This window comes from Anarhichas minor, unplaced genomic scaffold (genome assembly GCF_050575085.1).
Source record: "Anarhichas minor isolate MPS153535 unplaced genomic scaffold, ASM5057508v1 ptg000026l, whole genome shotgun sequence".
NCBI classification, from domain to species: domain Eukaryota; kingdom Metazoa; phylum Chordata; class Actinopteri; order Perciformes; family Anarhichadidae; genus Anarhichas; species Anarhichas minor.
Window position 1 is genome coordinate 9,950,045 of NW_027466472.1, and position 25,302 is coordinate 9,975,346.

The 25,302-nt window shown below is 39.4% G+C and overlaps 1 protein-coding gene across 1 annotated transcript; it reads right to left on the reverse strand.

Annotated features, from left to right (window-relative positions):
- Window positions 1-13,764: 13,764 nt before the first annotated feature.
- Window positions 13,765-20,396, reverse strand: ankk1 (ankyrin repeat and kinase domain containing 1). Its single transcript, XM_076101058.1, has 9 exons — window positions 20,212-20,396; window positions 19,668-19,950; window positions 19,422-19,573; window positions 19,061-19,110; window positions 17,889-18,044; window positions 17,579-17,700; window positions 15,901-15,934; window positions 15,147-15,387; window positions 13,765-14,797 (listed from the first exon to the last, which is right to left on the reverse strand). The coding sequence occupies exons 1-9, from the start codon at window positions 20,394-20,396 to the stop codon at window positions 13,765-13,767; spliced, it is 2,256 nt and encodes a 751-aa protein (XP_075957173.1).
- Between the last annotated feature and the right edge of the window lie 4,906 nt (window positions 20,397-25,302).

The window sequence follows — 25,302 nt, forward strand, 5'->3', positions numbered from 1 at the left end:
TGAAATGTATGTTTAACAAAAAGTTACAAAAGATGTCCAATAAATGAAGTTATGAGACACTGTAAAGTGCCACATGAACATCAGTGTTTACTGTGTGTATACAGATACACCCATAAATGATTTGACATTGGTCTGCAGACTCTCTTATTCCCAGGACTGGTTTGCAGTTTGAGTAATGGTGTTTACTGGAAGTAACTCTGAGTTGTTCCAGGCCAAACTAATGATCTGCACTGTATGTTGACTTTGCAGCTTCTAGATATAATCATGTGGATGTGTGCAACCCCTGAAGCAGCACCCAGGGGCCGAGTAAGAATGAGGTGAACTTGGCCAAAACTGAAATAACGGATACAGCAATACATCTTTGTGTTGTTTTGGGTGACAAGTCCTGCATTTCATTTCAATTCAACAATAAAGACATTGGGCCTCAATCACCAATATATTCCTAAATTTGTTCTTAAATTTGAAAGATCCTCTTTTCTTAAACTGCAGAGTTGTTTGTAACTGTGTTCTTATGGTGATGAGTCCCATTGTCTTTGTAAATTGAAGGCATGAGCCAGTTAATTTTATTTAGCATCATGAGATCAGCATGAGACTGAAGGGTTGTGTGCACACAGAAATTGAATGAAATGTTAAGAGAATTATGTCAAGAATGCCAAAACGAAACTCTAAACAGGGTGGGACTCTGGACCAAAGTTTATAATATTTGCTAATTGGCAAATTAGTAATCAAGTAAAAATGATGACAAATTATGTTGAAATATAAATATTTATTATTAATAGTTTATGGTTCATTTTAAATGATGGAATATATGTGAAAATCTGTGTGTAAAACATCTCTCCTATCCAGGGGCTGGGTCCAAAAATGTAATGGTGATTTGCGCTTTCCAAAGATTCACAAACAATGTAAAATGCTTCCTTAAATAAAAATAATAAACACTTTAACTTTATAACATTTAGAAAAAGACATTTAACAACATTTAAAACCCAAACGGTTCGAGCCACTGACTTGGGTGTGTGTCTTGGAAGTTCCACCTTGGTAGCTAAATCACCAATGCTTGAATTGACCATGTATGACTTGTTCCTGTATCAGTGCTTTTAGTGATTTTCTTTGTGATTCTGTACATATGTTTGTAATTATTTGACTTGATTCCTTAATACTGTTTTGTGTTGTTCACTTTTGTGATAAATTCCCGATGTACACAACGATAGTTTGCATAGCACTGGTCTGTAGACTGGGACTATTTCTTCAATGGCACGCACCTGAGTCAGTAACAGTTAACCTCTGTGCCCGGTTTTTCAAAACGTAATAAAAGTTAAATTATTTTTGGGAGGTATTCAACAGTTATTTGGAAATATTTGTGGATAAAGGTCAACAAATGGAAATAAACTTTTAAAAATAATTCTTTACAATCCGATATGTAGACACAGAGTACACTTTAGGAGTCAGAGTACACTGTCAGTGGATGGATATCACCATGTCTTGGACAGGGAGCGATGCCAACGTTGTGGCTGTGAATTGCAGTCGTTCATGAGTAGTTTACATCACTAATACTAAATCGCTTAAGCGTAACATCCGTCTTTGTGATGACCAAAGACAGTCTACCATTGCATCATTTTCTGGAGAAAAGAAAATCCTTATAAGAGCAGGGCAAGAGCAAACAACAACAACACGATATTGAAGTTCATGTAATGCTGTTAACATTCACTAACATTCACTGAGTCTAAAAAGTAACATAACAAAAGTTCTCACTTTTTAAGGCAATATATCACTCGTGAGTTCTACTGCTGCAGAGAGGATTCTCAAGAAAGGCAGACTTCTTGTGATGTTGTGTTGTGAATTGAAAGAAACTAAATTGTCGATGAATGGATGTCAGAAGAACTAACAGTTTTTCTCCAATCTGAAACCAGTCATACTTCCAACTTGTCAATTACAAATGCTTGGTCAGTACCCCTCGGCGTCTGATACTGATGTACCAGGCTTCCAACTAACTCCAATGTAAACCCACCTGCGTCATTATTAGCCACTCAGTGCAACTGGCATTGTACAGAGCAGGATAGTCCACAGAGGTTAAGGGGCAGGGGTGGTGGATAGGCCAAACAAACACAGGGCTTTCGTACAGGAGACCGCTGTTCATGTCCTGTGAGAAACTAAAAGTACACGTCGTTAGTCACATGTGGCGCTGGTCACAAGACTCGTTTGGTGCAAAAGTAGTAGCCTCAAAGTAAAAAGCACTCCTTAATCAGAATGGCCCATTTCAGAATAATGTGCATTATGGATTATAATTAATGTGTACAGCACTGTTTTGTTGAAGCTCGTAAAGGGGGAGCGAATTTAACTATATTATACACTTTATCTACCGGGGAGCTTGTACATTTGTTTGTCTCAATCTACAAAGTAATTATCAAATGAATGTAGTGAAGTAAAAAGTAGCCTAAAATTAAAATATTCAAGAAAGTACAAATCTGTACAAAAATCAAAGTGTAAAAACAACACTGTACAGCAGGGGTCTTCAACGTTTTTCAGGCCAAGGACCCCCAAACTGATAGAGAGATGGAGCAGGGACCCCCGACTATATATATTGTATGAAATTGTGTTTTATATTAAACTGGGCCTAGTGCCATGTATAAACATACCTCTTTATTGTGCATTCAATACTAAGCTATTCAAATAATACACAGGTTCATATATTCATGTTTTTATTTTAAACATGTGCAAGGTACAGTGAGCAGGGCGGCCGTGCCACTGCCATTTATAAACATACCTTGTCAGCTGATACCAATGCCAATATCAACATTGTCTGTCATTTGCATGATAATCATGCATACAAGCTATTCAAATAGATGTTTTCATTTTAAACATAAATGTGGAAACGAAAAATGTGTGATGGCCTATTAGTGCCACTGCCATGCATAAACATACCTGTTATCTTGCATACAATACTGAACTATTAAAATAATGGACAGATTCATGTTTGGGGAAAAAATAAATAAAAAATGTATATTGTCTAATCAACCAAAAATTTCACGGACCCCCTGTTGAAGACCTCTGCTGTACAGTTTATGAGCGGTTATGTGCCCTTGTAAGAAACAAGATATAGATGAATTAGTGATCTTTAGATGATGTTGTAAGTAGGTAGTTGAGATACAGTTAATTTGTAACCCTAACCCTAAGGACTCAGTAGCAGATGCATTTTCTTTACCATAGTGTACCATACCAGCCAGTAACAAAATACAGGGAATAAAAAACTGTTGTAAATTCCTGATTGCAGCTCAAAGGGGTCTTATCTCTATTCATTTCTTTTTTCTTTTTTCTTTTTTTTCTTTGCCGAACAACAGCGAAATTGTAGAGGGTGTTTTTTCAGTTACTCTGAGTCCCTTCAGGCAGCAGCTACCTGGTGTGCTTGGTGACATAGCTTAATGGACTTGCACTATATCCGAGGACATTTGGATTCTGTTTTCCCCAGGGAATCACTATCAGAGCGAAATTGTTACCGAAGAGCCTGGACACAGGTTTTTTGATGACAAAGAAAAACAATCATTTCTATTAACACAGCTAATAACATGTGATTAAATTTCATAATAAGTGCTCCCACTGGTACACTGTCTGAAATATTAATGTGTAAAAAGCATGTCCTATCGTACTATTCAGTCACAATCAATCTTACAGCATGGTTTATGTGTCTACTTCTCTGGCGCAGATCCATATGTGATCCCTATGGATTCACTCTGATATGGATCTTCTGTGTGACACATGTATCATGTTTCTTTATGCTATTCCCATAATAAAATCCCAAGCGAGAATTTCCCACACAAATGTGCTCGACCAGCACCAATCATGTCTGGCACATATTGTGAGTTGACACTGTTCCCGCCTTCATAATAGCTACTGAATCATTTTAATTAGCAGCTGTACTGGTTAACAATTTGTACACGATTATTTAAGAATATCTTGGCTCGTCAGTTAGCCTAAATCAATCGTGCATGCATAAAACTACAGTATAGTCTTAGAGCACTCACATTTTCGGATGCTTTAGGTTCTTGCAGTTTAAATCTTTGAAATTTTAATTTGTGGTGTCTTTCCTGGGTATGTAAATTATTAACACTGAACACATATATCTAAATCTAGTATCAGTAAGAAATTCACCTGAAATTTACACCAGAATCCCGTTTGAATTCATAAATAGATTAGTATAAATACAATAAGTAAGATATTACACAGTGAATGCAAGAATCACACACTGTTATTCACACTGACAAACACAGGCAAGAAGACAAAGACACATGGCCACACATGCAGAAACATGTTAAATGATTATTCCTCACAAAGAGCTTAAGTTGTAATGTAATCTTTTTGTACTCATTCCTATTTTTGTCAGTCTAAAAACTGCTATGGTTTTTATCATTGTTGCTGCACGGCCGTTCCATGTTTCTGAATATATTTCTGATTACATTAGAGGAAATCTCTAGAATGCTGGCAAGCCTGCCCCCAGTGTCACTCCTTTTGCTTTACTGAAGCTGTCAATCTCTGGCCTCTCTTTTAATACCACATCTGACATGACACACGTCCAAGCAGCGCTATTCATCACTGATTTATAATGTCACACACTATATCATTGATTCTGTTGTATAAATGTCAAAGGTGTCGATGACAAAAAAAGGTAACTTTGGCAGTCAGTTGTGCATGAAAAGAGATGCTGCAGCAGGAAACACAGGGTCTCTGAGGAGCGACTTTTATATCTCTGCCCCTTTTCCTTCCCCTTCAGTCTCCAGTGGGTGTTTTCCCTCGTCACTTCTTCATGGAGCTCAGTGACAGGCATCTTTTAAAATAGTCCTAGAGATTGGAGAAGGAGGGTTCAAATAGAGTTGGGACACACTGCTATTCAAGCAATGGGGAGGGGGGGTGACTCTCAATTAACTGAATCACAATAGCTTTCCTGAATTGTTAAAATCTTCTTACACCAAGGATTTCAGTCCTTAAGTCTGATTACTGTGGACTATCAACCAGCAGCATGTATTCTCTGCCTAGGACCTGCAGGATACAATATGTGCTTAGTGAGATAAAGTGGCAAAATATGGTCATACCTTTGGAGCAGTTATCCTCAAAAGTCAAAGAGTTGCAAACTCAACTGTTCTACTTTCTCAAAAGACAAAAAGAAGACATGTAAAAGACGTTACTTCATCGTCTGCTTTCCGAGAAGTGTGGGCTAGCAATGAGTTTTGATCACACAACTCATTGCTCACTCCGTAGTACTGCATTAGTTGAAGCTCATGCTTTTCGGCAGTTCTTCACTTGCTTTAGCTTTTGGCCGCAGGGGTTAGGGTTGAAATACGATATGAATTAATATTTAGATTCTTTGAGGTCTCCAATACAATTCTCATAAGGGAATCTGTTAAATTGCAAATATATTTCTGAATATTAAATAATAAGTTTGGCTAGGAGTCGGGCTTCTGAAGTATTTCTAAGCCTGACTTTTCTGAAATACCGAGAAATAATTTTGGGCCTGGACTAACTCAAAGACACATCTTGTTTGTGTTACATGCTGACCATGAATCAACATTTATCAACATTTAACAAAATCATGGAAAGCAAAATAACCTATCAAGATTTAGTTTTACGTTTGTTTTGTGATTGTCATGAAAGGAAAAGTACTGTGGGTTTTCCTGTTTTCATCTTAAAGTAGAGGTAATCTACCAAGTGTACAATAAATCATAAAAGCTGTGAAGCCCCTCGCTGAAGCACATAGAGCAAAAAAGGGAAACTGTCAGACTTTAATGATTTCTGAGGAGAATTACGATTGTTGACAGATCCTTCTCTGTTGACAGACGACGTGTATCCCGCCGTTAGAGCACGTACACATTATAAGACAGAAACATCCTGACTGGTAAGCTAAGATAGTCTGAGGGTTTTGTTATAATGTTTGACTTTCTTTTTTTTGCAACACTGCAAATGAGCTTTTGACATTGCATCTAACTCAAAGACTACTATTACCGCAACATCTATGAGCTCCACTACAAAGAGGTCAGGAGTGTTCATGAGTGTTGGAGGGAGAACTTATTGTGTGCTCCCCACTATAAAGTACAATTGACTGATATTATATTTGGAGCATCAATTTACATGAATTACCTCAGTATTACCATTGTTGCGTTATGAATCATTATGTTGCTATTAGTGAAGCATTCGTTTGGCCTGTAAACAGTAATTGTTAAGGAGCTGATATGGCATTTGAAGAAGTCCCCTTTGAAGCACAGCCACCCCTGCAGTCTTATTCAGGCTCCAATGAGACACGCACACCACTCTGAACAGCTCTTATTCTGACCTTTTTGAAAAATGTGTTTGTCGAAGTAGTTATTCAACAGCTTGAGCAACCCCTCCAGGGTATCAGCAACTATTACATTTGGATGGATTGGGATTTGAATGCCTGCTAAATTACGTATTATTATTCTCCCCATTGTCACAACTCTTGACTATGGCATTTATTGCCTTGAATGTGGAATTAACCTCATGATTCTCACACATATTGATTTACTCTCTCCACTAAAGTGTAGATGGATATAACAGAGTTTGAAAGGGATGACAGGAAGACAGAAAAAAGGCAGGCAGAGAGATAGAGAGCAATAGGCACATCTCCTTTTCCTCCCCAATTGTTAGTAATAACTATAATAAAAATGTGCTTCAGTGAATGTTGTTGTTTTCTAGCAATAATGGCTGCGATGGGATGTGAATGATTATGAGAGAAAATAAAGGGTGAGGAAAATGCACGATTAAATCTAAATCTATATTATCTTGATGTATCAGTTTGTTTGGATATTTAGCACCTTGACTAAAAAGAATAGATGGATTTATGTCTGCATTGAGAATTCCCTGCTTGATGTAAGACATACTTTCCGCCTTATTCCAAAAATCAATGGTAATTGTGATTAATCTGTTCATCTGGATTCACACTGAGCCTTTTACATCTTTAAAAGAGGTGAAGCAGTGATACCGTTAGAGAGGAAGCGGTCCCTCTTACGCAGTGGCAGCAGCATCGAATCAATTGCATGGTGAATTAAAGTAACAAGAACACAATGAAGCTTCAAAACATGGAAGTTGTTTAATCTGAAAGTGTGCCTGAAGGGGAGGAATTGTAAGACAAGGAACATGTTGCAATGTTTGGATTGATTGGATATGCTTCACATCTTATTTCTTCTCTGATTCGGCAAACTTGGCTTGATATGCATGCCAGTATGATGTTGAAAGCAAATGACTGAAATGAAGTTCAGGGAGCTGAACTTTTCAACTAAGCCCCCTTCCACTTCCCTCCTCTCTCTAACTGAGTCCACCTGGCTTTTGTCTGCTTTAGTGGAGGTCTGTGAAGATGCAGGTCCAAGTCATTTGTAATAATGTATCCCCCTATGTTGAGTATTAATCTAAATATTAACACAATCTACAAAATCAGAAGCCTGGATTTGGTATAGAAACAGTAGGAAGTGTTGTTAATTGCGTTGCGGCTGAAAGTGAGAGATTGGAGAGCTCTCTCAGTGCAGATAGTCATAATCACATCCTTGGGCAGATGAGTCCTTCCTTCTCTCTCTCTCTAATGTGGAGTGCAAGTATACACAACAAGGTTGTAAAGGCGTGATTACATTTTGTAGTATAATTTAGCCCAGGGGTCTTCAATTAAAATTCAGCGATGTCCTTTCCTCGTGCAAAGGTCCAGAACATGACAATAATGTCTAATTATCACTATGATTTATTCCCATATACTGTATATTGAAGTAGCCAACAGTTGTATTAACGTCTGTATGTAGTCAACAACTGATAAAGAAAATAAAGAAAGTTCAATTGAATAATATCTAAACAATATTTATTATTACAAATTTCAAATTGAACTATATTAATTATAAATAATACATACTCTAATAATAAATAAATGTTCTTCTCTTATTTTAAATAAAATAATGGCTGGATAAAAAACAATGCATAAAGTGCAGAGACGTGTGTTGGAAAATGGCTGTTACTTTTTCTGAGGTTGGCTGTGGTGCGTTGGCAGGACTCATGACCTCAGTTTTTCTTAAAAAGGCCCTGGCTCCAAGCTCATCTATACAATAATCAGTGTTACAGTAATCAGCTATACTCCGTTCCACTTGAGTGTGAGACAAGGAGTAGCTCAATGATCCTCCTTATCTCACCGAAAGGTAAATTGAAGTAAAGGCAATTCTTTTTTATGGATTCACGGATCAATAAGTAGGACATGTAAAGAGAAGAAAAAGTTTAAAGCTTTTCTACCCTGATTAGGCTGCAAAACAATATTAGAAAAGGTCACAATTTTTTTGTGAAATAGGCAGAATTTTAACATAGTAACTATTATCAACTTTGAGGTTAAAACGTCCCTTTGACTGTTGTTTATGTTACCAGTGTAGTACTGTGGGCCCTTAATGGTCTTCATAGGTTTGAGAGGCTTTACTCTCTGTCAACTATATTGACCCAAGATACCACATCAACATCCTTGCGCCTGAAGCATCAGAGGCACAGCTTGATAGTCATTAAGAGTGAGTGGTTTCAACTAAAACAATGAAGGCATGGTGCAATGGAGCTGCAATGTCACTGTGCTATTCCTCAGCTGCTTCAACAACTGGCAGAAGCAGGCCTTCCTGCATTTTCACAACTTTCCACCTGACAGAGGATTGCCAACTTTGTAACCTGAAGAACTGTAATGTTCTAAGCCAGCAGAATTTAACATTAGAAAACAGATGCAGCAGCATTGTCCGGTCCTTTCCCTAAAACGTCAATGGTAAGTAAATACTTATTTCATGAATTAAATATTTTGCTTGTTGCCAACATTAGTACAATAGTTTTGCGCTATCCTAATCTACTGTATTTTATTGTTAGGAGGTAGCATTAGCTTCTAACCCAAATGTAAACAAATATGTACAGTAAAATTACAGTCTGAAGGCAATTATTATTATTAACAGGCTGTACTATGTTTTTATTTATGTATTTATGTGTGTGAGAGCAATGCAAACACAAACTGCAGACTGCAGGTTTAACTACAGGCCTATTTTTAGAAAGCAGCCTGAACCAGATCCTCTTTGTCTGTTGTCACAGTATACAGTAACTGAACAGTTATTGGCTGAGTGATGGGGTAAACCTACTAAGTGCATGCATTCTGCAGTTGGATAATTTAGACTGCAGTATATTTGTATGTGATGAAAACAATTCTAGTTCATCTGCAAAGGTACGTAATCTTCACTGAAGGCTGAAGGACAAGAGGGGGAGGTAGGAGGAAATGAAAGATGCATATCTGCGAGGTGTTTGATTCACTGTCGGTTCAGCTTGTCCAAGGAGAGAAGTGTTTGGATGTTATGATATTGTGATCTCATCTCCACTGCACTTGCGCTACAGCAGCAATATATCATTTTGTCATTAATCTGCACCATAACACTTTAAAAGATTTTGGGTAAAATTGGTGCACAAATAAATTCAGAGACAGAAAACACTATATTAAAACATTATATATCCCACTTCACCCCCGCAACTCCCCACACACACCCCTCAAGAAAATGACCCCCACAACATTAATTTCTTTGTAAAAAATATTTTTTTAGATATCTCACTGCTATGATTATTTATGACTCTCAATTTGCAGTCATTGAACCTTAGTAAATTAAGCTGTGTTGTATGATAGTCAATATACAATAAAAACAAATCTTGACAGCTGTGCGGTAAATTTAGTTAACTTTCTTTGGTAATGCCTCATAGACAACTTGAGACTACAGCCCACAAGTCTAACACATACAAGTGCCTCCGTGTTGCAGAGACTATTGTTTCAGTTGGAATGCCCGAAGGCAAAGACCAACAAACAAACAAATGCTATAGCGAGAATACATCTTTTATGGTAAATTGTGCTCTTTTCCTTTTTTCTGTCCAACCTCTGTTTATAACCTTCCCATCCAAATTTGATTAGAGCCTTCGAGACAGAACACAAACAACTCATGCATTATGTGAAAATGCACAGGGGCGGTTCTGCACTGAAAGCAGACATCAAGTCTTTTTCTTTGTAAAAAAGTTTTAAAAAAACAACACAATGATATACTATTACAAAATATTTTAATAATCGCTATTTTTGCAACAAATTTCGAATTAAAAACATTTAAAAGACTGCTCAACATTATGGCTGTTAATGGCAATCTCACTCCTATCTCAGGCAGGATGTAAAGATCGTATCTGCCTTATGCTTTAAACTATGATGCTCTACGTACCCCTCTAGCGTCAGTTTTGCACGTGTCAGTTTCCGCCTGTTAAATGCATTCACTGTTTTTTCAAAATAAACTTCCGGGTTCGCAGGAAACAACGTTGGTTTAGGCAACAAAACTACTTTGTTAGGATTATTTCATGTCTTTACATCACCTGACTTCCTCCTTTCCTCCCCCCATAACTACGGCCACATACAGCATCCTAGATTGAAGAGTAGGGCCACTGACCAAGATGCTGTTTTTGATTTATCTTACCAACTGTCTTAGTACTTGTGAGATGCTGCTAAACTATGCTGTACTATAGGCCTGTAAGGTATTCAAATGGTGTAAAGTGTTTGGGGTTTCTACTCTGTGCTAGGGAGATAGGAGTGAGAGCCACCATTAATCATTTTACAGGAACATGACAAAACCAAGGAAGATTGTGAAGGTGAGGGGATAATAAGAATACACTGCAGAAAACAAGGCCATTCAATTTCAATAGGTCAATAGCTTTGAAAATACATTCTGCAGTATCGGAAGAGATTATGATTTTAAAATGATAACTAAGAATAATCTTTCTAAAGCCAATGTGTGCTCTTTCTTTAAAGGCTATTGAAAGTGTTAATGTGATGAGGAAGTAAACACTTCCACTCAATAACATTAATGGAGTATCGCTTAGGTGGAAAAAGAGACCTTGCAGCAAGCAGTAACCTTGGGGACTTAGAGACACCGACGTGGGGTGTTTCTCCACTGTACTATTGACGAGTGAGAGGTCGCTAAGAGATGACAGGGGAGAAAAATGTTTTCCATATCATCACTCCGGAAAAGAAAAAACTCATCCCTCAGGAGAGATAACAGATCACTCAATCAATTAACGGGGCAAGGACCACAGATGCCTGCCTGGATGTTTGCTTGGCCCCGCTGAGCCGGCACACCTGGATCAAAAGACAGAGCTGCATCAGTCATGATTGCAGCTGCTTAACACCACAGGATGCAGCTCAATGGTGAGATTAACCCTGCCAGTTAAGAGGAGCTCTGGAGAAAGCTTGTAATGGCTCACCGCTGAGAAGCTAAATATACCAATAAGTAGCCAGATTACATCCTATCATTAAGATGAGAGATGTGAATAACAGACAGAACCTTTTCATCAGTGCAACAAAAACACATTTTAAAATCTTTATGCAAACATATCATCTTTACTCTTAAACAGGGTGAAGAGTGTACAGGGGTTTAGGTACATCAGACAAGAACATCAAACAGCTCACAGAGGAAAGGCTCATGTCCAAATTATCTAACTGCAAGTTGTTGAAAATATTATTATATATGCCAATTGCTCGAGATAACTTTTACAGTGACTTTCGACTTTCGAGTTTTTAAATCCATGCAACCCATTTTTAAATTGCGTGGGTGGAAAAACACCAATGTGAACTATACTCTATCTTTTTTAAGACATCCAGTTAAAGCAATTAGAAAGATGAGTTTCTGTTTAATTTAAAACAAATCTACAAGTTGTTATTATTACATGGCGCAAAACATAAACAAGAGCACAAGGCGGACAATACATCATTTAATTAAGCAATTGTTTTAATCTAGTTGAATGATGTATATGTTACAGAGGCAGATTCATTGAAGAAAGTGAAGCAACATTGCAGCCTTTCTTTCCGTGGTGTTTGTTGTACCAGCAACTTACATGACATTATCTTCTTCCTGCTTGTCTCCCTATTAGACAATAAAATTAGTTTAGGTCCCTGCAAACCCAATTACTGGCTGATAGAAGGTATCCGATGTGTCACCGTATGTGTAAAAAGGTTGGGGCAGCACCATTGATTTAGGTCAGGCCTGATTAGATGTTGTTGGAAAAGTGAGTTTAATTTTTCAGGAACTGTCAGTAGAACAATGGTGTAGTTTAACACAAAGGCTTGTTTCGATAGAAGGACAAAAAACACAGTTTGACAGGTTAGACAATGACACAGCTCTGTGGATTCCACAGGTGTATGTCATTCCCATCTGTTAAATTGTCACCAGATGGTTTACTGTTGATAACAGTCACACAAATGTGGTTTGCTTCCCATGTTTGAGACACTGAGGGCCTCGTGAATTTCAAATGGGAATTGCTGCAGTAGAAAGTAGACTTTCAACTGTAAATCATCCTACCCAATCTGAAATACACATTCCTCTCCAGGGAGCCTTTTCTCATAAGGATAGCTGCTTCTCAAACTAGTGGATAAATTACAATAAGATTAGGATCAGCAGATATTTTACTTTGTCAGGCTCCTGATAGAAGCCATGTGACATAAGTGTTTCCCACACAGACTTGACTTGGGAGGGCCGCCCAGATATAATAACGAACACCCCAGTAAATTTAGTGTCCAGTGGCAGCATTTTTATTAAAAAATTTTTAATTGTCCGTGAGACCGACAGCATCCCAGATCGATCAAGTGAGTGCTGCCTCCTGACCGCTGTTTGAAAATGAACAGGGCCAAAGACTGAAACTAGAGAGAATAAGCATTGCTATTATGCCGGAAATGTAAATTGTTGTCTTTTATTGTGAAGTTGTCATCTACAGAGCTTAGTAGTTTTAGTAGGTTGTAGTTGAGGTGAGAGGGTAATGTAAGTCTGTATTTGTACAATATTTTGCGTTTCCTGTCGGTGGGTATGTTTTACCCAGTGCACTGGTCAGCTGAACAGCCACAGGTGTTCATTTTAGTGAACATAAAACCTCCAATACACACAGTATGCCTATTCCAATTTGTCTAATTCCTCAAGGATTAGAAGGGGAGGAAGGATGTTCTGTGTTGTCATACAAACACTCAAAAATGGCTGATAGTGGGAGACAACCCAAACAAGCCATGTCATGGAAAAAAAACTGAAGCTTTGGAATAAAATAACATGATGCCAACAGAATGGCGGAGGTCGAAAAACAGAGAAGTGAAGATGAAGATTACTCAAGTTGATGGCAACTACGATCGTCACATGTTACTGCAATAAAACATTCGCCAATACTTTACCAATGTATCTGTTCAACAAGCATGAACATTAAACCTAATTCATTGGCTGCTCTCATCCCGTGCCGCTTATTTGTTTTTAAAATACTACTGCAGTGTGATCTAAAATGAACATTACAGTGTTCAATGCACTGAAGATCATCCAAGGAGAAGACATTTTTGTCTTGTAAAACAAATCTGAAAAAGATTTATTGGTTCAATTTAAACAGAAAAGTTATCATTTTGATATGTGTTGTGGAAATGCAAATAAAAAGGAAATCTTTGTTACCAAGCAAAACATAGGCCAAGTTGATTGGTTTTAATTGAATACATTTATACGTCCATTGTGACACATATGTAACATTTCAGATCTTTGGATCTAAGGGGTAGAAAATATTTTAAGAAATGTGTTCCATGTGGTTCATTTAGTCTGTTTTATATCCCCTATAATTTTATTTTAATTAAGGAAACATTGGTTTGGGTTCTTATGGGTTATAGCTGGAGGATAATATTCCAGCTGTGGCATTGTTGTTTTCATTGTGATCCTTACATTGATATTGTTTTCACTACTACTTCTTAAGTAGTTGCACTATTTCCCATTTCTCACACCTCTGGGCCACATTCAGAGCTGTGGATCCAGAAGAGTCCACCAGAGTCCTCTCTGCTCCATTCAGCAGCAGAGCCTTTACAATAGGCATACAGCCATGCTGGGCAGCCAGGTGTAAAGGTGTCGCCTTTCCTGAGTTTAGTGCATTAACATCTGCATGATGTGATATCAAGTGGAGGACACTTGGGAAACTGGCACTGGTACAAGCTACATGTAGTGGTGTCCATCCTTCACTGTCCTCTGACATGTTTGGATCGGCTTTGGCTGCGAGGAGCTTTGCCACCACTTCCGGCTCACCCTGGTGGCAGGCGAGGTGGAGCGGGGTCCATCCATTCTCACCTCCAGCATTCACACAACCACCCTGACTCACCAGCTGGACCACTGTGACGTCATGTCCCCTTAGGGCAGCCAGGTGCATGGGAGTCCAGCCTTGGAGGGTCCTGCAGTCTGGGCTGGCTCCTTTTGTCAACAGATGCCTGCATATGCCTGTATGAGCCTTCAGAGCAGCCAGGTGAAGTGGAGTGTATCCACTGCTGTCTGCACAGTCAATGTTCACCTCACTCGTCGTCAACTCTCTGACTACTCTGTTATGGCCTTTCTCAGCTGATACGTGAAGAGCAGTGGAGAGAGAGCAGTCGGTCGCGTTGGGATCTGCTCCATGAGAGAGGAGGAGCTTGGCAATGTCCGGATGCCCGTAGGCGGAAGCTAGATGGAGCGGCGTCCTCCCTTGTGCCTCCCGTTCTCCGACTGCTTCCTCCGACAGCCGTAAAAGCAGCAGGGACACCACTGCTTTATGGCCATTCTGGCAGGCAAGGTGGAGGGGCGTCCAACCGGTTTTTTCCCGAGCTTCCGCAACAGCTCCTTTGCTCAGCAGGAGACGAACAATCCTGTCATCACCGCTCTGAGCAGCAAAATGGAGCACTGTCCACAGGTCCTCATCTCCCTGGCTGGCAGCTGCACCATGTTCCAGCAACAAAAAGATGATGTCATGAAGTCTGTAGAAAAGAAGTTTAATTTATAGGGTATAACAGTACTGACTCTCATCATCACCGTTAGGTTGCCAGTAGCGACTCCAATCTTTATACTAAGCCAAGCTAATCGTCTTCTGGGTCTACCTTACAGACATGAGAGTGGTAATATTCTTCTCATCTAACTCTTGGCAAGAAAGCACACAAGAGTATTTCCCAAAATGTTGACCTATTCCTTTAACTTCGAATATAGAGGGAGACTAGGTCTTTGGTTAACCTTAGAACTGCAGACACTTTCAAAATACCGAGCTGGTAGCACAAATGACTTTTCCTTGTGTCACTTAAAAAACAGTTTTTAATATATTTGCATACACACCTGTGCATAACAGCAATAAAAAGAGGAGTGTAGCCTCTGGCAGTCGTACAGTTGACTTCAGCACCGAGACTCAGGACATGCTCGACACTCTCTGCATCCCCGCTGGCTACCGTGTAGTGGAGGAGGCTCTTTTTACCTGCAAACTGTTTGTGCACATGCTCTCTTTTTACTGAATCTCTGAAACTACCAAATTCCTTTTTGTGCAGCAGAGAGAGAATGCTGTCACTGGCACGATGGTCATCTGTGAAATGACAGCAAAGGGCATTATGTGAGAAACATAGCTGCAGAAATGGTGATATTAGTGTGCCCAGGGAACTGTTATGTTTATGAATCTTGCAGTATTAAAGTTTCCTCATTGTATTGTGTACAGTAAAGTGCATGTGTACATGATGGCAGAGGAGGAAGCTCTCTGGAAGCTGTGGTTCTTAGTCAATACCTTGTGCATTAGTATTTGAACGTATGTAGCTATAGATTTATATGTTAATGGAGAGTGGCAGTGAAATGATCAATAATTATTATTGTGAATTATCTATACAATAGTATAGTCAACATTTCAGAGGAATAGGATCAAAGAGGCTGGGTGGATGTTTCTTTTATTCACCTTTCCACTAATAGTTGACTCTGCTTTTCAGTACTAAAGGTAATATAATATAATATAAAAATGTGACAGCACTGTACATAGAACCTCTTAAATGTCAACCCTCCAGGCTTCGTACTGCAACATGATTTTCCATCCTACTCTATATGTGTTTACCTGAGGGAAGGTCAGGTATCTCAGGGAAAACAATCTAAAATGGAAAAGAAAGAACGGAAATGGTACAAAAGTTATTTGCTGTGACATCAGCCATCACAAGTGGTTAATTAGCACATATATCAATCAATAGGTGAGCATGGGGATTCAACAGTTAACTCAAAGAGACCCACATAGACCTGTATTTCTGTTTTTTCAGATAGAAGGTAGTAGAATTAATTAATTAAAATAAATGAAACGTGAACGTGTAAAAGGGATTAGAACATTACAATGGATGTATTTGATGGCCAGCATGCTCTATTTTGTCTCATAAATTGTTGCAGCAGTTTTTGTGTTGATACCATCTGTTCCACAGATTTGGTGCTAAATTAAAAAAAGAATTTACCACTTGAGAATTGGAAAAAAATATCAACAATCCATCCAAAATACCACATTAAGACACAATGTCGTTTAAGATTTTCTGCAAGAAATGTGTTTTTTGGTGATTGGATGGCGGGCGCTTCTGTTCTGATTACTGAACAGAAACCCTGTTATTATAAATAAACCTATAGACTCTGAATGCCAAAGGTGTTTGTTTGTGGTTGTAAAGTGTCATGAAGCTATGATTACCCTAGAGGTCACAACAGGTGTATTTTAATAAATTATGTAAAGTTTAAAAAAAATGGTCTCACAATATGAAATGACTACTATGGGGACTTACATCGTCATCCATGAATACAATTGGGCTCATTGGATTTACAAGAGTCTCAGCTTTCCAGTTATGTCCAATTAATGCAATTTAGGATAAATCCTAAAAACGTTGGTGATCTACTGACTTCCAATGACATTCCCATCATCTCAGTTGTACTTGTGTTTATTGCTAATTAGAAAATGTTCGCATTCTAATCCGGTAAACTGAGATGATCAACATGATAAATGTTAGACCTGGTAAACATCATTAGCGGTGTAATTTTAGCATGTCAGCATGCTAATTATAGCATTTACCAATTTGAAAAGAATATGTCTAAGTGAATGGAATTGCTTGTAGTGATGAAACCACAGGGAATTGCCATCCATAGCTTCCCTTGGCTTTGCAGAGATTTATAGTGAGTTTCAATTTACTGATTTGCTGTTCAGCCTGCAACTTTACAGTTTTGGCTCACTCTCATAGTGTCGTTTTTTAGCAGCAGGCATGCAGTTGTTTTCAGTAAAATAGCTCTAAACTCTCTGTACACTATCTGTTCAGCATGAAACGGCTGACAGACACAGTTAGCAGCTAATTGGTGAATGTAGTAAAGCATTTAGCGTCTAAAGAGCCAGATATTTCCCCGAGGAGTTAGTCGAGAACTAAAACGGAGCTAAAGGAGAGTGAATATTGGACTCACATTTGGCCAGAAACACAACTCCAAACGAATGCTACTGTTGCTCCGTGGATATGTAAAAAAAGCAACTATTTGCTGACAAGTTTGCCATATCAGCTTTAAAGGTTATTATATGTCAATGTTGTGTTCACAGCTTGTTTCTGCTGCCCCAAAGAATTAGTTATTATAGCTTCAAAGCCTAATTACATCCTGTGTAAGCTACATTACCTTTTCCCATTCTGTCTTATTATACCATTAACCTCAGCTGTTCACTTTGACAAAAGTTGAGCATACAGTAGATACTACAGTTCCATTCAAATAAAGTATCAAGCAGAGCTAACTTTTTGTATCGGGGAAACCATCCACGGATAATCTGATTTATGTCCCTCGTCGGCGTTTTTGTTTTGGATTGGTCCTGGGATCTTCAGGACTTTGCTTAGAGCCTCCGTTTTCCTCACGGTGTCTGCAAACAAAACAGCAGTGAAGGAATGAACTGTTATTAATTTGCCAAATCAAACAAATCTGTGTATTGTGTCTATGTTTGCAAGGTTTTGAGTCACCAGATTTTTTTGTTAAAGCACCAACTCAGTAGCTTTGAGAATAAGCGAATGACACAATGAGCTGCAGCAAATAACTTTTTGACTTCTGCACCTGAGAACTGTGGCCTCTTCCTGTGGTCCTGGTCCCAGCACTGCCTCATGATGTCGATCATCTGATCACACTCCTGGGGCTTCTGTTCGGGTATCATCTCCACACAGGGTCTCTTACCACGTGACACCTGTAAGAGTACTGTCGTCATACTGCACCCTGGGCCAATGAAACAGATATAAGTCACACGGTTCAATGGAGATAAACAATCATATGACAGTATTGGACATTGATTCAATGTCATGTTAACTCAAGGCCTCTAGCCCCTGCTCAAAAAAGGCATGCCCAAAATACATAGAGAATATCTCTCCAACTACAAGGTCTGTTTGAACAATCTTGGTATCAGAATAAAGGTAACTCCATGATATTTAATGCAGAGGCGTGGGCATCTGTATATATATATATTACTGGGTCAAAGTAAATCAAGATGGAACACAGCATAACCCTTGTAAATATTCCTTTGGAATGATGCAGTTGCAGCCGAAAACCTCTAGCAGATCATTTCACATCATCTGAACATATGTGTGCACAGACTGATGCTAATAAAGTCAAGCAGAGCACAGTTGGCGAGGGTTTAGTAAAGTTATGTTCAGGTGTCTGGTTGGTATTTTCAAATTGACCATTTGGTTACATTTGGGTACCATCTGTGCCAATTGAAATTATCTCAGGTATCATTAAAACTCATTTAATTTCACTTACATGTCACTATAGATATTAATTCTATCTAAATACCGCCGTTTTGGGCTTGCCTAATACATGTTCCCACTTGAAGAAAATCATATCCCATTGGTCTATGTGGACAACTCTGACCAATTCATGGTTATAGCTGCATGAAGTGAAGTTTTTCTCTTCTTGAACTGCTGGTTCAGTGAGTTCTGGTAGCAAAGTAAAGACATGCACCTTTAGCATGTTTTTGCTGTGTGCTTCTTTTGTTACTTTTTGTGTTTATTTTTGGTAAATATGGTTATCATGAGCTTTTAGACAAGCTTCTTTCCATGATGTTGGTATGCAGGATGAATATGTTGCCAAATGTGTGCATCTGTCCCAAGTATCGGGGGCACTTGGGTGCGACAGCATGAAGTTACACTTTAACTTTTTTTTTTGTAAGGAGTGTTACACAACTCCGAGCTGAAGTAACACTTAGATAAGGTGTGATGCATTTCATTCATTCCCACCTGCATATGGTTTCTGCTGTGTCAGAATCTCCCACATCACTATTCCAAAGCTGTAGATCGAAGCACAAAGAGGCACTTCAGTCCTAACTTTCTGACTTTTTTGCATATCCAGCATTCATTTAAACGTTGTGGCAGTCCCTTTTTAAATAAAAAGGCTCCATGAAGAAACCATAAGATATAATAAAACCAATGAATATAAAAGGGTAAGAAATAGTAAGTCAGACATGAGTATAATATATAGAATATGTGCCAGGGACTTGCGATGGAGTATAGAGTAAAGAGCAAGGTATGTGAACTGTGCAATGATTCGGGAGGGGAGGACTCTGATGGTGCTATTTCAAAAATGCCCTTGGCATGTCACCTGTAAACATCAAAGGTAGTTCCTGGAGGATCGGGGCACTGAGTGAAGGTCTCTGGAGGAGTGTAACTTGTGTTTCCTCTTACTGTCAGATGCTCCATGAACATCTTCTTGCCCATGCTGTCTTCCCAGTGGATTACACCAAAATCTGAAATCTTAGTGGAAAAACAAGAATTCCAAAGTAGTACAGGATTACTATAATCATATACACTGATGACAATAATTTAGTTGTCACTGAGTTTTACTGACCTTGACATGGAGACGATCATCTAGTAGGATGTTGGATGTCTTGAGGTTAAGATGAAGTAGTGGAGGTTTCATGCTGTGAAGGAAATTCATTCCCATAGAGGCCTCATGAATCATCTGGAACTTCTTCGGCCACATCAAAGTGTGACTGGCTAGGAGATCGTTCAGCGATCCATTACTCATGTACTCCATCACCACAGCATTCGCCTCACTGCACAGTCCGTAGATAGACACAATGTACTTGAATTTCACTTTGGCTATGTTGGACGCCTCGTCTATTATTCTCCTGTGATGGAAAATAATATTGGTCAGTGAAAGTTGCTTTGGGCTTTTGTTGCTTAAATAGTTATTTTGAACTTTAACCACAGTAGGAGACATTATTTCCCGTCTAAAGTTGCAAAGACTAATGAAACCACAACATCTTCATTTCCATATTAATTCAAAGTGTGCCGATTTGCTGAGAAATTGCTGTAAATTCCGCCAGTTGCTTGTACCTGACAGCAAGATGATAAGCAATTTGTGCTAGTTTTCGTAATTTAAATCCCACCTGTAAAAGTTGTTTGCACACAAGGTTTTGTCAAAGCTCTTCAAGGCACATTTGTCCTGCTTGGGCTTGAGCTTGACCTGGTACAGCTGACCAAACCTGCATTCTGCCACCTTAATCCAGTCAGCCTCAAAGTCGTCCTTCTTGAAGTTCCTGAACTGCCCAGGGGATCCGTCAAGGCAATCCATGAGCACAGAAATCCTCTCTGACACACTCGCTATATAATCCTACACATGAACAGGATTTTTCCTTCAGGTCAACATGAATCAGTAGCACGGCAGGAGCTTGGGACTCATGCGGGGAAGGAGAAAATCGTAGAACATGGATACTAAAATCTCCGGCAGCCGGCTTTGTGAAAGGCAGTTGGAGACACACTAGACTACACGGTTGATCTGTGGGAGGAGCCGAGTTGCAGAACTAGTTTGCAGTACAATGTTGCAAAGCCGGTTTTTAGCTGCCAAGACTCCTGAGCAAGCTTTCAGTCTTCCAGAAATACTGTATGACTCAAGGCCCGAGGAGGAGCGCCAGGCTTTGAAGCACATTTTACATTGTGGCCAAACAGTGGAATTACAACTTCAAGGTCATGTGATGCCTTGGGGCCCCAAAATACTTTCTTTCCCACAGACTTACGTTGGGAAAGAGACATCTGTTACACAGCGGGTAATTTATATTGAGGTGAATGAACTTCCCATTGAGATTACTTGAATAGACCTTACTTAAATCATTAGCTCCTCAAAGTTGTAAAATCCACTAATAGCCGAATAGCCTGTTTATGTGAATGATCACGAGAACGAGGCTGGATTGAGGGTTAGGAGGAGAGGTTTATAAAACACTAGTGCGGATGCTCTATAGCCCCATAATGCGGAAGATCCGGGTATTTTCATCTGAATTCTATACTCTGTATTTTTTAAGTCTTTCAGTTTTTTCTTCATGCGCCACTTAGGAACTTAGGAATGAGCGGGGCGCTGCCTCCGACGCTGTATCCAGTTCTCTTTATACATCCATGGTATGACTTCCACTCTCAATGTCAAGATTAACTCACATCTATCTGATAGGAAAACTAAACAGTTCTGAGAAATGTGTGAATTCAGTTATGATAGTTGATTTGATATATATGCACATTGTAATTTGGGTCTGTAAATACAGTAAATGAACTGCCTAATGAACCATCCACTACCAAACTGCACTTTGATTAGGCACTTAACCCCCAGCAGCCCCAGTGGAACGGCTCAATAGTCAGCAGTTTCAGTTTGAGAGTATGTCAATTTTCGGGAGCACCCGAGTGTGGATGGAATGTGTGTGCAAGTGTGTGTGTGTGTGTGTGTGTGTGTGTGTGTGTGTGTGTGTGTGCCTGCCTGCATGCTTGTCTGCGTGTGTTTTCCGATGCACTCTCACACAGTTAATTCATATTGTCGAACTGGATTTATGGATTGAAGGACACAAAGTTGCTGTCATTTTGTGGCAACAATACCACAAAAGTTCACTTAAATTAATCTAAACCAAGTTATAACAATTATATGAGAGCATTTATTCTTATTTCGAATCATTTACAGCCATAAACTGGTTGGTATTGCTTTAAATTGTGCAGAAAACTGACTTTAATACTTTGTTGGCAAAGCTTAAGCATTGATAGTATGTGAATAAAGTACCTACTGTGACACTAGCCATAACTGACTTTCATTTTTCCCAGGTTAACCCTTTACAGTCAATTTGGTTGCTCGTACCTGCTCTGTTTAAGGCACATTTAAAACTAGATGAGATTAAAAGCTTTAGAAGTGAGTTGCAAGAGAGGTTTTCCGGTCGATAGGCAGATGGAATAGATTCACTGAGTGGGTCCTTCAATCATTTTTTCAATTCAATTAAATTTTCAATTAAATTTATTTGAATAGCGTCAAATCATAACAGAAGTTATCTCGAAAACACTATTTATATAGAGCAGGTCTAGACCATACGGCTTGCAGAGACCCAACATTCCCTCATGAGCAAGCACTGGGGCAACAGGGGCTCCCTTTCATGGGTAGAAACCTTGAACTGGGATCTGGGTGGGAAGCCATCTGCCTCAACAGTTTGGGTTGAAAGAGAGAGAGAGAGAGAGAGAGAGAGAGAGAGAGAGAGAGAGAGAGAAAGACAGATAGAGGGAGAGACTGAGAGATAGAGAAGGAGGGGGAAAGAAAGAGAGAGAGAGAAAAAGTCTGATACAGAGGTAGAGACTGAGAGAAAGAGAGAGAGAGGGAGGGGGAAAGAAAGAGAGAGTGTCAAGGTTTTGGGATTTGTTTAGTTGTTTTATTTTGAATTTCCCTGCCTCATGTATCTTGTGTTCACTTCACTTCCTGCCTTTGCATGTTTTCCCGCCTGTGTGATTGTGTGCCCTGCTCCTGATTGAATCCTGCTGTGTCTAATCACCTGCACCGCCCCAGTGTTTTTAAACCCTGTGTGTCCCCGTGTCAGTGTCGGTTCGTCTGTTGTATTACCTGGTCTGCTGTGCTCTGTTCTGCACTGATATGATTGTTAATGTTTTGCTTTGGACATTTTTTTTATATTTTTCTTATTAAATCCTCATCAACAAATCCTTCTGCTCCCGTGTCTCTCTGCGCTTGGGTCCATCGCTGACAGAGACACAGAGAGAGAGCAACAACCAGCTATAATAATATATCAGCTGTGAATATAATATATTAATAACAATAATAGCAGTAATAGCAGCAATTACATATTTTTAGCATTCAGCCTTTTTATGCCCATATTTCTCAATTGTTTCTCCTGACCTACCCTTGTCTTATTTGCCATGACCTTGAAAAGTGTCAAGCTGAGTGAAAAAAAAGAGGGAAGCTTAACACTGGAGGCTATCACGATAATGCTTGTGCAACACCGCGAGGCGCTAACCAACAAGTTCAAAACATCGTTAGGCCTCCTACAGTGGAGGACCATGACCAACGTGTCTCGCATAGGAAACTCGCTGCCTCAGGACCTCAGTCATCGAGTCGAGGATCTTGGGGCGACACAGCTAGATTAAAGTTAGAATCTCCTAATTGGAGAGGAATAGGCGAGAGGAAAACAATTTGTGTTTTGGAGGACTACTGCCATTTGAATACAAGGACTTCATGGCAAAACCGCATATGCTGGGGCTAAAGCCTTCTCTGCTCTATCAACTCTGTTTTACCCTGTCCAGTGAAGCCAGAAAGTGGATTAGCTCAGTTGAGTAAGCACACAAGTACATCGGCAGCCTCAGCAGGTCAACAAAATGTCCACAATGGCACTGTTTAGAGACTTTGGACCCATTGGATGACAGGTTTTAGTCCTACCTTTTTGCACGTTGTGCGCCGTATGTTAACTGACATCTTAATTTATCCGCCCATACGTGGGTATTTTTGCACTGTTTTCTTGTTAGGCTACATCTACAAATTATTGCAAATATTTACAAGCACACAATACTTAATTTGGGTCTTTCCATATATAATTGGTTTTATGACAAATGCAAAAGTGCCAATGGCTTACTTATTCACATGTTGTGGTTATTTGCACACCAACCTGCGCGAGTATTGGATGGAGATCCTTAGCACTCTATCTCAAGTGTTCAATATCAAATTGGAACCAAATGCTGGTTAGTCTGTTTGGGGTAACCAGGAACAACGACGTATGTATCCTTTATTTCCCTTGTGGTTCCACATAATGGTCGGCAGACATTATGTCCCGCATGAAACTTTAGAAAATGTGATACTTCATTTAATAGGACCTATGCTAGTCCTGATAGTATAGGTCCCTTTTTAAAATGCATTCCAGACTCAATGCTTAATTATTGAGTGTAGATTCACTACATAACACACTGCTCACTCTTCCACCACAATTCCTTGGCGTGGCAGAAAGATATCAGTGTATCTCACTGGCAGAGACTGGAGAGAGATTGTTTTTTTGCTCGAATACACAGTATAATACATCCATTGTTTTGTTTTACTTGTATGTCGGCAATGGTGCCAGCTACTGTTATTATATAATCTTGCCTGTTTCTCATGTCTCTCTGATGACTGCACTACTCTGTACATTTGTTATGTCCTGCATGTCCTCAGTAAAAAGAGTTTGACTTTAAAAAGCTTTCTAACCAGTGTGTGTGTGTGTGTGTGTGTGTGTGTGTGTGTGTGTGTGTGTGTGTGTGTGTGTGTGTGTGTGTGTGGAAGTTTATTGTTTTCAACAGAAAACATAATGGGAATCAATTCTCTTGTCTCTGTGTTCAGAATAATTATTTGCAGTTAAGAATTAAATATTGCGTCATTCTCTGAATTGTAAATTTAGCATAGCTGCAACCTGAATTTGCTGATGGTGTGAGGACTTCGATGTGTAAGCTGCGCCCATTTCAATTGCCAATGTGTCATGACATGTGTCCCCTAACTTAGACCCGAATATCACAGATTTCCTTTTTTTTTTATCATTAAAGCAGGGTGTTATTTGAAAAAAATAATTAAACTGCCTGGCTTATGTGAGAGGATTACAGTAATATTAAGCCCATTTAAGAAGATGAGGAAACAAAGATGTCCTCTACAACCTCCCTTCTTATTCCCACCTGCTGTTTTCTGTTAAAGGCTCTCCACTCAACACCCTTTACAGCTGAATGTATCTGGGGACATGAGGTGTTTTGCTGCGATGGTAAAGAAAGAGATGAACTCAGATAAGTACATTTTTAGACCACCCCCCCACCCACACACACATTTATATAAATTGTTCCTGTGGGCCAATAGCTTTGGCAGTCAAATACATATTTGGGCCATCTCCCTTGGGTTTCTTCATTCCTAACAGATAGCACATTTAAACTCAATATGGTCCCTGCTGAGAGCATGACGCAAATCTCCACCACAAACTCACAATGGTGTGCAACTCTCAGCAGGCAGCTGTCCATCTTTCGTTGGCTCTGTCTTTCTCTAGCTTGTGTAAACTGTAAATGTAAAGTAAATGTGATTCATGAGGACATGGCCGTACCCACTATTGAGGTCACCGAGGCCCGGACCACAGCATTCTATGACTAAAAATAACTCGTGCAGCACAAATATTGTACAACGCCAAAGTTACCGACTTGCTCATCCGGTCGTCGTCATTGCTTGTGTGCGT